A 15719-nucleotide genomic window follows, 5' to 3' on the forward strand; every position below is an offset into this window, starting at 1 on the left:
ACAGGAAGATGTCTCCTCTCTTTCCCATCTCTGCCAATTTCAGCATAAAGTGAAAGTGTAGTGAATGTTATATTTGGAAGTGCCACATTGAGTGATTATGAAGCAGTTCCACACAGCTAAATAAGCATGATTCAGAAAGTGTGTGTGATGAATGTAGGTGCGTAATCTACTGAGGCTGCAATCCGCAGGGCCTCTGTGCCACATACCGCATTCCCTGGATTTATTATATTGAATGTGTGTCCGCATACACACACGTGCACATAAAATTCTTAAAACAATTTACAAGTTCGCAAAGCAGCCTAAAGCAAAGTTGAATGAACACACCCCATCCATGACAACCAGATGACACGAATGATGTGTGCAATTGTGTATTTGTGTGTAGTCATGGTCGATCACACAGTTTGTTCTGATTGGCAGTGTTTTGTTCGGTTTAAAAGCTTTGCAGCCACCAGATGGTTTTCCTGCCATGAAGCAGTGGGTCTGTCATTAGCCACTGGCAGGGGGGAAGAGCTCGTAGTTTGCATTGGGCCAGCGCTGAGCAGTGTGTGGCTCTGTGTGTGCGTGTATGTGTGTGTGTGTTTATAGAATAGGGGTCTCATCACCTCATGTGGGTGTTAATCGAATTTCCACGTTCACAAATTTCATGTCCAACACTTTGCCGCATCCAACCATGGTGAGATTACACTGTGGAAATCTTGACGTCGACCAGCCTCCCCATTCACAGTCTTCGCTCCCGTTTTCCACACTACAAACAATAATTTCAGATGTGTAGCCATATTAATCTCGTCTGCGCTCTTAAATTGAGTCTCCAGTGTCTAGGTGTGTTTGCCAAACCTAAGCTCTTGATACAGTGACTTGTAGAAAGTTGGGAGGAGTATATTAGTCAATAAACAACGACATAAGGATAGATTTGAGAAATTCTCATTTTGGACAGCTTACTCCAGACAATATTTGCTTCTTCAGGATTTGCTCTGCAATATTGCAGAGTAGGTACACATTATTTGGTTGCGCTGACATTTTCTGTGTCCAAGGCCGTATTGGTGTTTGAGCAGTAATAGATTAGCTGTGACCTGCGAGTTGACCGCTTTTGCATGAAGGAGCACCACGGGTCTCTGTATCGATTCAAAATCATTAGCCGGATGGCGGATGCGTGTGTGGTGTTATCGCAACAAGCTGAGGCTAAACACATTGCCTTTTCTTTTTCCAGATGAGGTTACGAAACACATGCAGTCACCTACGCACAAAACGGGAACTGTAAAACATGTGTTTGTCAATGTTTTTTGACATTAGCACAATGATTTCTACTTTAAACTCGAATATGAAATATTCACACGTTTAAAAACACAATTGCACCCAAGAACATCACACCTCTGTCAGCGGAGACATGTCTATGGCAGAATTACACTCATCTTTGTCAAACCAAACCGGTTGGTGATGACTAATTGTTTAAAAAAAAATGTAAATGAGAAATAGAGAAAGATCCCAACTGAGATAAATGACATGAATGAGAATTTGACGCAGGAAGTGTGGTATCTACTGTCCTGATTTATTCATACGGAAGATCTGTGAAGCATATTGCAGAGGGCAAAGAACAGTAGCAGTTTCTCAGAACACATGGCGGCCTGGTCGGGATCCAGCCCTTCTGTGAAAGCGTTGTTCGCGGTATGCTTTATGTTTCAACCGACAATGCAATTCTCATTGGGTGTGGGTTATTTTTTTTATTTTATTTTTTGGCCCACAACAATTCTTATATTCCCAAACACTATCTTTCTCACTCTCTCTGGGTAATCAGATCACAAAGGAAAGTCATGTAGCCCAGGGACTGTTGTTTTTTTGTGAACTTTGGCTGCGTGTGTATGTAATGAAATTCTCCGGTGCAGCATGCAGGACTAATGAAGCCAGCAGAAAGCATAATGCAGTGCCTGATAGACTCCAAGGAGTTCTGGGCAAACTACGAGAGAGAGAGAGAGAGAGAGAGAGAGAGAGAGAGAGAGAGAGAGAGAGAGAGAGAGAGAGAGAGAGAGAGAGAGAGAGAGAGAGAGAGAGAGAAAGAGAGAGAGAAAAAGAGAGAGAGAGTGAAAAAGAGAGAAAAAGAGAGAAAGAGGTGTACCGAGAGCGTTCCTGGCATTCGGTAGGAACCTCAAGGGACTGAACTCCATGGCCAGTTCTAGCTTTTGTATGCAAATAGAAGTGAAGGGAAGTAGAGTGCTATTTCGAGGTCTTGTCTTTTTCTCTCTTGTTTCCTGTGGGCCCAAATTCCATGCCCGAACGTCCTGCCCTGAGGCGCCCCCTTTTCCACACACTTCGCACACAAACACACGTCCACTGGAGCGGCGCCAGCGTCTCCTCCCAGTCACAGCCACGGGAAGCAGTTTTCTCATTCTCTCTCCTCACGGTGACTGACTGCTGTCTAATCGAGGCTCTTGCAGTTCACTCCTCTGGCATCTTTAGCATTCTTAACGCCCCACCATGCCCCAGTGCGAGGGTTTGCTAATCACAAACAGGTGCAAAAATGATTAAGCACCTTTCCTGCTTGTATACAACTTGTGATTCACACACATGCTTATTTTGACCTCCATATATCAATTAAATAGGTTCTGGCCATTTATTTTGCATATGTTCTTCTATTTATAGGAGGCAATGAGATGTAGTATGTGTGTTTGAACTAGAATATGTTTTAAAAAAAATCATTTGTGTGGATGTTAAGTTGGATTAGCTATGACAACAAAGACAGCCACTAAGGGAATAAGGCACAACATATACCCTAATAATTACAATAGGTGTCCACATCTGAATTGTGCTCTGGTAAAAATTATTATTTTTTTTTTTTTTTTGATCAGTCAGTCAACTTAATCAGGATTGTCTATGTTGAAGACCTGACTGGTCGAAAACAAATGAGATGTGTTCAAACATTCTCAAAAATAATCTCAGCTCTTGAAAAGTTTCAGGAATTAATGTGTTCTAATTATGTCTTTTTTGGAGGAAATGTTATTTATAATTTTGGTAATTAAATGTCCAGTAAGTGGCGCTAAATGAAAGGTTAATCCCCTATTGCATTTGAAAATAACGTACCACTGCCAATAAAAACCCTACCTTAAACGTAACCGATAGTGTTACGTTTACAAAACCAAACATGAGAGAAAAACACATTTGCTGAAGTAATGTAACCATTGCATTTTAGCTTGCTCAAGTTTTTGAGCTTTTATCATGACATGGTTTTTACAGGACTTTTACCCGACCACTCCACATCGCAAGTGCAATGATATATCAGGACAGAAGAGCTATTGAGCGCATTTTCTACTTTAGAAAAGCCATACATACATACTGTAAGGAGCTGATTATTTGATGCATCTGCCAACATGTCAAAAATCATTTATAAATCATGCTCTATTGTAAAAGTGTTTTGAGGTTATAACATTAGTGCAAGGAACTGTGCGAAAATTGATAACCTGCCCCTGTAATCATAATTAGAAAAGGTATAAAAGTTGTTGGTGTTTTACTGCCACTAGTGGTCATTTTACCTGAAAACTTAAGTGAGTTGTATAGACGTTTTTGGAGTTCTGCAAAAATGTAGCTAGAGGCCTTTGTTTTCAGCGAGAATATCTTGTTTCTGATTGTATCAGTTAGATCCTGACTCCGATTTGCCAAAAATGTTGGATTCTTCCTGAGAGGGTCAACCTCCATTTGAGATGTATCTAACGGCTGACTTTCTCCAGATATTATAGGCTTAATTTTTAATGCCTCAGTAATCAATGTTCAGTGGGACTGCATGCTTCCAATGTGTTGACCAATCATTCATGTCACGTTTTTAACCTAATTGGTCAAGAAGTGACATTACTCCGTTTGCTTTTGTTATAAATGGCTTTTGTAATGTTCAATGTAGCTGGATGCTGCTTTTGGAGACCAAAGACAGTCTAGTTCATCTCTCTTTCTCTCCCCGTGGACTGTCTTAAAGGGCAACCATCATTACTTCAAATTATGTTATTATGTCTAACAGTGTCGCCTGGCGCTGCCAGCACCATTTTTCTTTCTCCCTCTCAAAGTCTCTCCTCCTTTCTCATTCCCTATTTGACACACACACACACACACACACACACACACACACACACACACACACACACAGTCACACACTGCTTGTCAGCTGCTTAGGCGCCTTCCGATTTAATAACAGTCCATTTCTCTCAGTCTCCTTCTCTCTCGCTCTTTTGGACTCAATGCTCCATAAACAAGAGACCTCCTGTCTTGTCCTTGAAGTCATTAAGATTGCTGCTTAGCCACAGGACCCTGATGTAGACATAACAAACGCTACAAAGGCTGATGTCTCGAGACCTCAAAGCCTTTGTCCTGTTAGATTCACAGTGTGGCATGTTTTTAATCGCAGCATGGACGCGACGCAAACTCCCTTACCATCGCTTGCCGAGTCTACAGGCATTGATATTGAAATGCTTACAAGACACAGGAGAGTTTTGTACACTCGATGCAAACGTGTCACCTCTCTTCACAGCTGTGGGAGTTGAACCCCGGCAGGCTGAAGCAGCTGTCCGCTGTCGGCTGTTGGCCTTGCTATGTGGCATCTGTTACGGATATTTCTTCTCATGTGCCTTGACCTTCAAGCCTCTCTTGAAGAGAAATAAAAAGACCTGTTCTTCATTTCACTTTCTTGCCCTCCTTTCTATTCTCCATCTGTCTCAACAGAGATAAAAGCACATAGCACTCCTTTTGAACCGACATGGTGATGGTGCTGGAGCCCTATCTGGCCCGAGAAAAAAAACAGAAAAAAGGGCCCCGGCCCTTTGAATATCTTGTTTTATAAACCAGGAATCACTAACATCAGTGGCTGGTTGTCCCAAACACAGTGATGCAGGTCTTTAGTAAGGTCCTCTGTGGAACTAATTGGGCCAGGGAAGGGTGGTCCACATATAGATTTTGTCCCAAACACTTTGAGTTTTAGCAGCAACCCTTACTAGATTGAAGTAATCCCTTCCATTACAATGAACAAAGCTGTCTAAAACAGTGGTTCTCACCATGTTTTACTTCAATTCGTTCCCACCCCCCACTATTCGGTATTCTATTATATATCAAAGTTACCATGATATTGCTATCTGATACCATCCTTGTACCATTATACCACTACTCATTTTTGTAAGGGTCTGCACTAGGGTGCATTAAATTTGAATGGGAAATTTTAATTTCAAAATATCAATTTGGCTGGCATTGCATTTTGTTCCAATTAACATAAAATGACTTTTACAAAGTTTTGAGGAATTCCACTGAGGTTTAGGGGTGCCACCTAACACATGAACTTTGGCGAAATTTTGAAAAATGTGCAATTTTTAGTCTAATTGCCTAAAGGTTGACCTGGAAATGTTGAGTACAGTGAACTTTTATACAATAACATGTTCTATAGGGTTATCAAAGTAAAAGTTGTTTGTTTGCCCTTTGGGCAACTCAGAATTCAACTTTCAAGATTCTCCATTCATTTGTCCTATAGACAAAATGAATGGAGGTCAATGGGACATGTTCACGTGGCCTTACCCTGTTAATTTACTGTAACAACTACAATGCTACTCTCAATTCACATGAGAGATCTACAGTGGGGAGAACAAGTATTTGATACACTGCAGATTTTTCAGGTTTTCCCACTTACAAAGTATGTAAAAGTCTGTCATTTTTATCCTAGGTACTCTTCAACTGTGAGTGACGGAATCTAAAACAAAAATCCAGAAAATCACATTGTATGATTTTTAATTAATTAATTTGTATTTTATTGCATGACATAAGTATTTGATACATCAGAAAAGCAGAACTTAATATTTGGTACAGAAACCTTTGTTTGCAATTACAGAGATCATACGTTTCCTGTAGTACTTGACCAGGTTTGCACACACTGCAGCAGGGATTTTGGCCCACTCCTCCATACAGACCATCTCCAGATCCTTCAGGTTTCGGGGCTGTCACTGGGCAATAAAGACTTTCAGCTCCTTCCAATGATTTTCTATTGGGTTCAGGTCTGGAGACTGGCTAGGCCACTCCAGGACCTTGAGATGCTTCTTACGGAGCAACTCCTTAGTTGCCCTGGCTGTGTGTTTCGGGTCGTTGTCATGCTGGAAGACCCAGCCACGACCCATCTTCAATGCTCTTACTGAGGGTAGGAGGTTGTTGGCCAAGATCTCGCGATACATGGTCCCATCCATCCTCCCCTCAATACAGTGCAGTCGTCCTGTCCCCTTTGCAGGAAAGCATCCCCAAAGAATGATGTTTCCACCTCCATGCTTCACGGTTAGGATGGTGTTCTTAGGGTTGTACGCATCCTTCTTCTTCCTCCAAACACGGCGAGTGGAGTTTAGACCAAAAAGCTCTATTTTTGTCTCATCAGACCACATGACCTTCTCCCATTCCTCCTCTGGATCATCCAGATGGTCATTGGCAAACTTCAGACGGGCCTGGACATACGCTGGCTGGAGCAGGGGGACCTTGCGTGCGCTGTAGGATTTTAATGCCTGATGGCGTAGTGTGTTACTAATGGTTTTCTTTGAGACTGTGGTCCCAGCTCTCTTCAGGGACCAGGGACCAGGTCCTGCCGTGTAGTTCTGGGCTGATCCCTCACCTTCCTCATGATCATTGATTCCCCACGAGGTGAGATCTTGCATGGTGCCCCAGACCGAGGGAGATTGACCGTCATCTTGAACTTCTTCCATTTTCTAATAATTGCGCCAACAGTTGTTGCCTTCTCACCAAGCTGCTTGCCTATTGTCCTGTAGCCCATCCCAGCCTTGTGCAGGTGTCTTTTATACAGGTAATGAGTTAAAACAGGTTCAGTTAATACAGGTAATGAATGGAGAACAGGAGGGCTTCTTAAAGAAAACTAACTATTAGAGAAAAGTAACTATTAGAGTCAAACTCATTGTCCCCCCCCCCCCCCCCCCCAAAACACACACTTAAATAGTTTTTTTTTTTTTTTTAGCTTAGTTGTTTTATCATAAAAAAAAAATTTGGTCTCAAATTAAGGCCCCCAGGTTTTGAGAGTGACACCATTTTGGATAAAACGGGTAATAGATATTCCTGCAGTCAGCTGGTACTATGCTGAAAGTAAAGTAAGTTACTTTAAAGATAACTGTTTCAGAGCCTGTCTCAAATATTGAATTTATTCCACTCAAAATGTACAGTGCTTTTAAATTAATTTTGCTAAAAGGAGATTTCTCTGTGCCAGAGGTTGCACATTATCGATTTTTCATCATTGTAATTTGCATCAAAATGAAGCCAAATATTTGGATTAAGTCACAAGAGAATTAATATTGACTGAGATATTAAGTCTATACTGTACATCATTTTGAGTCAGTTCTGATAGTTCTACTGACAGGTACATGGTTTTTTGAACATTGAGCCATGCACCATTGTCACGTTAATAAAATACCATGGTACAGGCATGATAGGAACTTTGTTGTATACAGGCTTATTCTGCTTGACCTGAGAAGCGCAGCATGGTTTTATAGGTAAAGGGATTGAAGCCATTTTGTTTTTCTGATACTCAAAACTTGCCCTAATCTCTGTTTCTTCCATCTCTCCTAGTGTGTTCTCGCTGTATTTGCTGCCCTCTCACATTTCTGAGCAGATTTAGGCGACAGATGTTGCTCCAAGTGTGTAAAAGCATGTGCATCGTCACATTGGACAGTGGTATATGTCCTGGATGTGCCCACAGGGTGAATGCCCTTCAGGAGAGACCGGAGGAGAATATTAATGAGTCCATTAGGACACACATACGCATGCTGACCCCTCCTGTCCAAAAAGACAAAAGCAAAATCAAGGTTAAGTGCATGAATGTGAATGCCTGATGTGCATTTCAATGAAGTCAGTGCAAACTTAAAATTCAAAACTATCTAATTGAAAGAATTAAGCATGAGAACAGATTTTACCCTCAGGCTGAAGTTGCCATTGATAACTGAACATTAATAACTGAATAACAGCACTACTGAATCTAGAATCTTGCACACTAAATACCTACATACTTCTTTGTGCAGTTCTGTTTTTCCTATTGTTCATTTTACACACGGTTGCACCAGAAAGTTTGGTTGGCCACTTAACCAACACTTAAAAAGTATGAATTTCAAATTCTCAGAGTCAAACTCCTTGTAAGTGTAAACTTATAGCTTGTTTCCACCGAGCGGTGCGGTAGAGCACAGTACGGTACACAATTATTTCTGTTTTGATTGTCAGAAGTTGTGAATGGTACCAAAATCTTGAACCACACCACTTTTTTGGGACCGCTTTCTTCTTCACGCGAGAATGACGTTGATCGCTACACTACGCCTACCAAGTAAGGGTGCTGTTGGCAGTGGAAACGCAAGCCAGATCAGGGTTTACCATCCAAATCGTACTGTAATGTACTCTCCTGCAACGCTCAGTGGAAACGAGCCATTACAGTACCCATCCAATAAATATCTGATTCTTTTCTTGTATAAACTTACCAATCAGGCAGAACACAGCTGTTTTTGTGGATTTCAGGGTCAGCAGAAGTTTTTGTCAGAAGCCTGTGTTCCACAGGTGATGACAGCATTAGCTTAAATGCTAGCATGGCATGTGAGAATGATGGACTTTTACTAAAAAAACTGGTTTGGTACAAAGCTGGGAATTTATTAACATTTTTCATTATCTAGTCAGTTTGCCAAGGATTTGTGTGTGTGACTATGATCGTTCAGTCTGCTAACACTGTCTTGCCTAAATGAATTTACAAATAGCATGTCGATGGTAACAATTTCTTTCGTTTCATTCTCCAAATTTCACAATATAGTATAATAATCTGTACAAATCTTTGTTGAGCACTGATTGTAGTTAGCATAGAGACCTCCTTCGGTTTCATTCAAAATAAACTTTTTTTGACACATACTTTCATTAAGCAATGATTTGGCCCATCCTCCACAAAAGCAATCTCAGAGTGGCAGTTAGAAGACATTGCATGGCTCCTCCGAGACTTCTCTCATTGAGAGTTCCGGAATCCGTGTCTGAAAATGAAGCCCTCATAACTCTCCTCATTCTATCATTGTTTCTGTGGAGACAGCCTGACAAAAATGTCAACTCCCAATATCTTCCTCATAAAACTCTGCAGCTCTAATAGAGGGATGTAAATCAATTACGTCAGAATTCATTTAGAAGAGCCGGGCTAGATGGAACCCCTGGCGCCGGAGATTTGATCACAGAAGGCAAGAGTACACTGGCATTGACTCGCAGTTGATTCTAGATTTTGAAAGATTGTGCTTAAAGCCGATGTTGCTTGTTTTTGAACAATATGACATTCTTTTGGTGTGTGTGTGTGATGTTTGCCCAGTCTCATGCATTCTCTTGATCGTGTGTTGTGTCTATGTGTATACAGGCTCTTTGTGCATATTGGGCTGAATTGATGCTGATTGATTTCGACAGGGTCTGGAGGATAGGGGATGCTGTGTGTAGATCTGTGTGTGTGTGTGTGTGTGTGTGTGTGTGTGTGTGTGTGTGTGTGTGTGTGTGTGTGTGTGTGTGTGTGTGTGTGTGTGTGTGTGTGTGTGTTTGTTTGTGTCCGCGTCCGTGCGTGCATGTGTGTGTTTGTGTCGAAATACGTGGTAATCTGGCTGTGAGTTGTTCCAGGGGTGGTTGGTCATTCTTGGTATCTCTGGATAATCTTAGTTAGTTTCTCTTTCCTCGGTTCTCCCCTCACGCTTTTAAAGAAGGGCAAGAGATGGCCTTTTCTCTGCATCAGTACCCCATGCAGTGGCAGAGGGTGTCAATCTTGTTGTTTTTAGCTTGCCCCATATAGGCCTACCAAGGAAATAAAGCAATCAAAATGGTGAGACCTAGCTCTGTCATACTTGTCATTGTGTGCACTTCATTAGACATTTTCCTTTTCTTGTAAGTGCCTTCATCTGTGTGTGTGTGTGTGTGTGTGTGTGTGTGTGTGTGTGTTTCAACGTCATACTGTCAGGATGAAATTGCTGCAAAATTTGACCAAAATCACATTTATTTTTATAGATTTATTCTTTTTTGAATTAATGAATGAATAACAGGACCAGTAGCATTTCCTTTAGAGCAAGTTTCAGTGCAGTGTGATTACAAACCACTCATTAATGTAATTCCCAGCACAGTTAGCTAATCGTTACAGTATAGGAGAACCATCCTGTTAAAACTGCTGTGACTCACGATTGGTCATGTACATTCTAATTCTGATTTTGCAGCACCACAATAGAAAAATAAACTGTAACCAAGTTACAATCATGAGCCTGGATCAGTACAGAACCGTAAAAAGAGCAGTAACCAGTCAGCCCAATGGTGAGCCAGGCCTGTGCTAAGGGAAAATAATTATGAAACACATTACATCTTCTTTGGGTTCGGTGGAAGAGACATGATAACCTAGCCCTAAGTTCTTGATATTGGGTAATGTTTGTCCAACTTGAATGATCTTTTTCCATCCATTATTTAAACTCTCCATTTTGCTTTCCTAGAATGTCTCTCTAGGCTATCTGTTTCCAGGTAGCCCCTTATGTGTCACAGAGCCCTGACAACTTTTCCCATAGCGGCTCTGTTAGGCAGGAACACTGTGCTTCTATTTGTTTAAGTCTTGAGCCGCAATTGGACAAGGTGCTCTTGCCCAATTATTTGGTTGTTTAAAGCATTCATGCTCCATTGTTGAAGACATCTGGAGTTGAGAAAGAGGCCCTAGGGTACAACGATGTGTAGTCACAGGTGTTTGTGTAATGATGTAAGAGCTGACGGGAAAGCTCTCCTTGAACCAAGTGAGTAAATAGCCAGAACTGGCAAGGTAGACACACTTGGAAGAGATCTCTGAAAGACATAAACCAAGAAGGCACTTGTCTCGAAGAGGTCGACTCTGCTACTGATGTAGTCTCCTCAGAGCAGCTAAAGGGGCATCCCAAGTTTCTCCAAGAGAGTTACTCCCAGGAAGTAAGTTTTGGAGTGCTGGAGAGAGGGGGAGAGCTTCATTGATGAATGGACAGGGACAAAGGGAGGTAGGGAATGATTGAGGGAAAGAGACTAGGAGCGTGAGTGACATATCGGGAGGATAGCGACTAAGCCTGGCATGCCGCATTGCATAATTACATTTTCTGTTCAAAGAATATCGGCAATCAATAATGTAATTCATAGAGAGGCCATAGCATACCCTCTCATTGGCATTCACTGCCATGCCCGAGCTGCTATCCTGAAGAATTAGAGCAGCGAGTAGCAGAAGGCAGTTTGTCATTGAAACAAAAAGTCACCCATTGTTCATATCAGAATATACTTACCCAGCATGCTTGGAGAGAGAGAGAGAGGGGCCTTGTAAATTGCATTATGTTTTGAGTGATGGCTTTTAGGCAGTGTGTCCTTGTTACCGTAGTGTGGTCAGCACATCGGCAGGCTTGCAAAAAAAAAAAGAAAAAAAAAGTGGCCCGTTAACGTTTCGCGTTAACATCTTGCTGTGATTTTAGTCCTTTCTTAATCATTTTAGTGCTTTCTTCAGCTATTCTTTTCCTTCTCTTCTAGTAACTCATTTTTTGTGTCAGTCTAGATTTAAAATGGCAGTCAGCCCCAAGTCCTGCCATAGTGAGTTTTTAGAGTTTGGACGTGGACGACAGCTGTGAGGCTGATCTCACGTCGTCTCTTCACCTTCCAGTGCATCCCCGACATCCCACAGCCAGGAGCCGAGGGGTTGAGATCGCCTCTGATAAACTCACACAGAGGCCACAGGGTGCTGGGATGTGTGCCATGCTTCCTAACCCCTCCAGCCCCAGTACCCAGTCAGAATAAATTCTCATTCAACACAGCCATATCTCTGGCATCCTTGATGACCAAGAGGTTTGGATTCCTATAAGCACCCCAATCCTCTGATGTTGTAATTTCACAGCTAATATGAGCCTTAGAGCCCTGAGCAAGTAGGCGAAGGGGTCTAGAACTCCTGTTGGGTTGAGTCTAGATTAGTTCGGCCTACCTGTGGGACACTGATCTCTGATGGAGCAGTGAAACAGCTCACCGTCTCTGGCTGCCAGCGCCTTGTCCGCAGCCTCTTTACCTCTGTACTTAGCGCTTTAGCCTTCCACTCACCGGCCAATCAGGCCTTGTTTATTTATTTAGCCCCTCATACATGTTTAATGAGGGAGGGAAAACTGATCCCAGAGCAGACAGGCTGTAAATACCACTGTGTGGGGGGGCTGTTTTTCTCTCTAATGGAGTAGAGTTTTTTGAGCCAGATTGGTTTATACAGGATTTAATGACTTGGTTCAGCCAGAGATCGCAGGCTGGTGTGTTACTGCTTTTGTGTGTGTGCGTGTATGAGGTTGAGTCTTGTGATTTGTTTGTGTGCCTCAGGTTTTAAACTGTAGTTTGACCCTCATGATTTGTGCATGCTTGTGTTCTCACTAGGGCTCTTATAGTCAACCGATATGGATTTTCAAATGACTGATTTCAATACAGTTAACTAGAGAGTGGGGTGTAGGGTAGGGTTGTGCCGATGGACGATATCATCGTCCATCGTGATGGCTGACCGACATCACGATGGAGAGCCACCATCGTGATGCCACGCCCCCCACCCTGTCAGACCAGCCCAGTCTCACGGCAGTTCGTTTTCGTGTGTACACCAGTGGTTGGGAACCTATGGCTCGTGTGGCTCGCAAGGTCTCTCACCCTTTACCAACAAACGATAAAAAAAATGAAGACGTGTGTGTTCAGTGCTGTTCGCGAGTGTCACGAGTCACCACAGCAATCAACCAAACGCTTACGTTTCTGTGTTAACCTAACAGTTACAGCTCCTGCACTGGGATTCAAGCAGAACAGCTTGTTTAAGGTGATGGCGAAATTCATTTTAAAACAGCAATGAAAATGTAAAAGTAGGCTTTATAAACTTTAATATATCCTTTTATTGAAACAGGTGCTTTGCTGTGCAAAGAGAAACATTTCACCCGTTGGCCGCTGGTACTTTCACTTTTGCCGCAGAGACCCTTTATGTCCTATAGGCCTAAATGTATCGTGTTGATAATCCGCACAGATTTCAGTTGACGATTAAGTTCATAACAAAACATGAATAAGAAAGAAAAGAGCAGGATGTGCTATTGAAAAGAAAAATCAAAAGCACGATAAGTCGCGAAAGAGAACTGAATTCTACTGACAGGTTGGTGCGCGCGCGCTCCGAGCGCAACATGGTCAAGTAGTCTTTGTCTTCGGTTGCGCGCCTGAACGGCCAAATAAACATAGAAATACTTCAAAATGCCAAGCCGAGTATTCCCGTGGCGTAAACACAGTAGATGTAAGTAGCTACAATGTGCACTCTCCCTGTCTCTTCGTGATCGTCAGCACACAACCCCCCCCCCCCGACGATATCATCGTCCATCGCGATGTTTTACTGTAAACATCGTCAACTGCCAATTTAGGGGACATCGCCCAACCCTAGTGTAGGGTAATACAATTTAATTATTATTGGGATACAGATATACACTGAAATCAAAAAGATTTACGCAATATTTAGCACGCTTGGTTAAAGATAAAAGAATTGAAATTCTCTTAGGAGATTTTGGAACTGACAGAAAGTTAAGACTTCTATTAATCAGCCAACAGATTCAAAGCCACACAGCTCACATTATCAAAGCACTTACCCTAAACACTTTCTCATTATTTTTCTGTTACAGCAATGGCTGAGTGGGAGAAAGCTGAGCATCATGACCGGCCAATTGGTGACAGGCACCGCAGAGCGGCCGAAGAGTCCTACTGGGCCTACTCAGGTGAGCAAACTACATTCACTCATACATAGAGACACTTCTGAAAGAGTAACATTTAAATGTCTCTTTTGTGACAGTCATTGTGTTCTGCTACCACCAAAACATATAAACGTCCTCTGATAGACAGCTGGTCTTTCATCCAGAGCTGTCCACCTCACCCCCAGAGGCCTCGCCTTAGGGTCTCCCCTGGCTTTTGCTTTCATGAATGCTTTGCTGTTGAGAAAGTGACTCATGTTGTCCCTCTGAGCAATATTTGAAGAAGAATAGCATTAATCTTTAACTGTGCCACCAAGCCCGCGGCAACCAATGATATTTATTTTATTTTAAATGCGTCCCCTTTTCCCTGCCGTGGGTTTCTGTTGTTTGCCAGCGTGACGGGTGGCCCCTTGCACAGATGTGGCCTACAACAAACACTTGGATACCTGCACTTTTGTGATCTTGTGGTCTTTATTGTATTGTTTGCTAACATCCACCATTTAACGTCCCACTAAGGTGCTGAAGCATCTTTCAGATGAGCAATTCATTGTGAATAGTCAATGTTTTCAGGGCCAGAGTAGTGTTGGTAGTAAAGTCTTTTTGTATTAGGCGGTATGTGTATGCTTACTTATATACTCTATTCAATTCTCTACTGAAAAGAGCTGAGATTGTAGTGTAAGAAGTCACAACCTCTATGTGTGTGTGTATGCATATATTATCACATCAAAGACGCCTTCAGTCAAAGGATCTTGATGTTTTAGTGTTTTTATACATCTATTTCAAGTGATAATTATACAGTCTTACATTTAAATATTTCCTGCAGGCTGACATTTGTCATCATTCTCTAGTGCACACATTTGGATGTCTATGTTGGCATTGTGTGCCAGTGTCAGGGACTCAGGCAAGCAAATGTAGTACTGTAGCTTGCTAAGCTGTAAGCTACTCGTGATGTAAAGTAGTTCAACTAGTCAAGCCACCCTTTTGAAAACGTGTGTAATTACATGTAGTTACTAAAAATATTTGGCAACACTACAAGAAACCATTTAAAAAGAGGAACTTTCTTAAAAACAAAAACAGTGAGAATCTTGCACTGTACCACCAATTCTTGGAAAAATTAGCTTGTTACTGGAAAAGCTACACTAAGCTTCGGTCATGGTACTGAAAAATAGTAGCAATAGTTCTTTTTTAGTTTTTTAATTAATTATCTTTTTAATTTATTTACTTTTCATAATTGCTATGAATTTTTTTTGTTACAGGAGTACGATACGATATACCCTTCTTGCTTAGTCCAGAACTGTAGGTTAAACTATGTTAAACTAAACAATGAACTATGTTAAAAGCTCTCCCATCAACCCCTGCTGTTCAGAGACAGGAGATGCTCCGTGCGCTTCGGTCTGGGGTTTGATGGGGTGGGTCACTGGGGCATCTGGGGCATCACCCAGAGATGCTGTGTAGTTTGCCCGCTGTGTCGTGAGATTTGTCTGGCATCAGCCTGTGTGTGGAGAAAGGGAGAAGAGCGCATGCTATTTTTAGTCAGGCAATAGTCACAAGTACAGGCAATTAGTACATTCTAATTAGCAAGTAAGTTTTAATCAGTAACCTGGTGAAAAGAAGAGAACATGATGCCACATTATGAGGAAACTAGATAATTCAGAAATAGACAACAATTAAAAATATTACAGAAGAGAACCGAAAACCTCCTACAGTGGCATTTGAGTCAATGACATGCCACTAATTTTTTGTTCCTATCAATTGATTTATTCAGAAAACAAATGAAAACGAATTTCATACATATGGTGACTTGAATACACCTCTTCTATGATGAGAATATTTTCAATTTCTTAATTAAAATAATTTTTTGGGGGGAGAGACTCTGTGTCAAGGTTGGCAAGTCTCTCAAAATATTAGATAATTTTTAATGACAATGCAAGGCTAGTTTAAAATGTCATATGGTGTGACTTGTGATGTAGGCCTAATGATATTTAAAAAATATTAATTCAGAATATTTGT

The 15719-nt window shown here is 41.7% G+C and overlaps 1 protein-coding gene across 1 annotated transcript in view; it reads left to right on the forward strand.

Moving 5' to 3' along the window:
* ptprga (protein tyrosine phosphatase receptor type Ga) overlaps positions 1-15719 on the forward strand; it is a 280039-nt gene that overhangs the window by 49606 nt on the left and 214714 nt on the right. The window contains exon 2 of the mRNA XM_081356988.1: positions 13644-13736. Within this exon, the coding sequence (XP_081213114.1) occupies positions 13644-13736 (93 nt within the window). The remainder of the gene's footprint in view (positions 1-13643; positions 13737-15719) is intronic.

This window comes from Scardinius erythrophthalmus (assembly GCF_964197995.2).
Source record: "Scardinius erythrophthalmus genome assembly, chromosome: 25".
NCBI classification, from domain to species: domain Eukaryota; kingdom Metazoa; phylum Chordata; class Actinopteri; order Cypriniformes; family Leuciscidae; genus Scardinius; species Scardinius erythrophthalmus.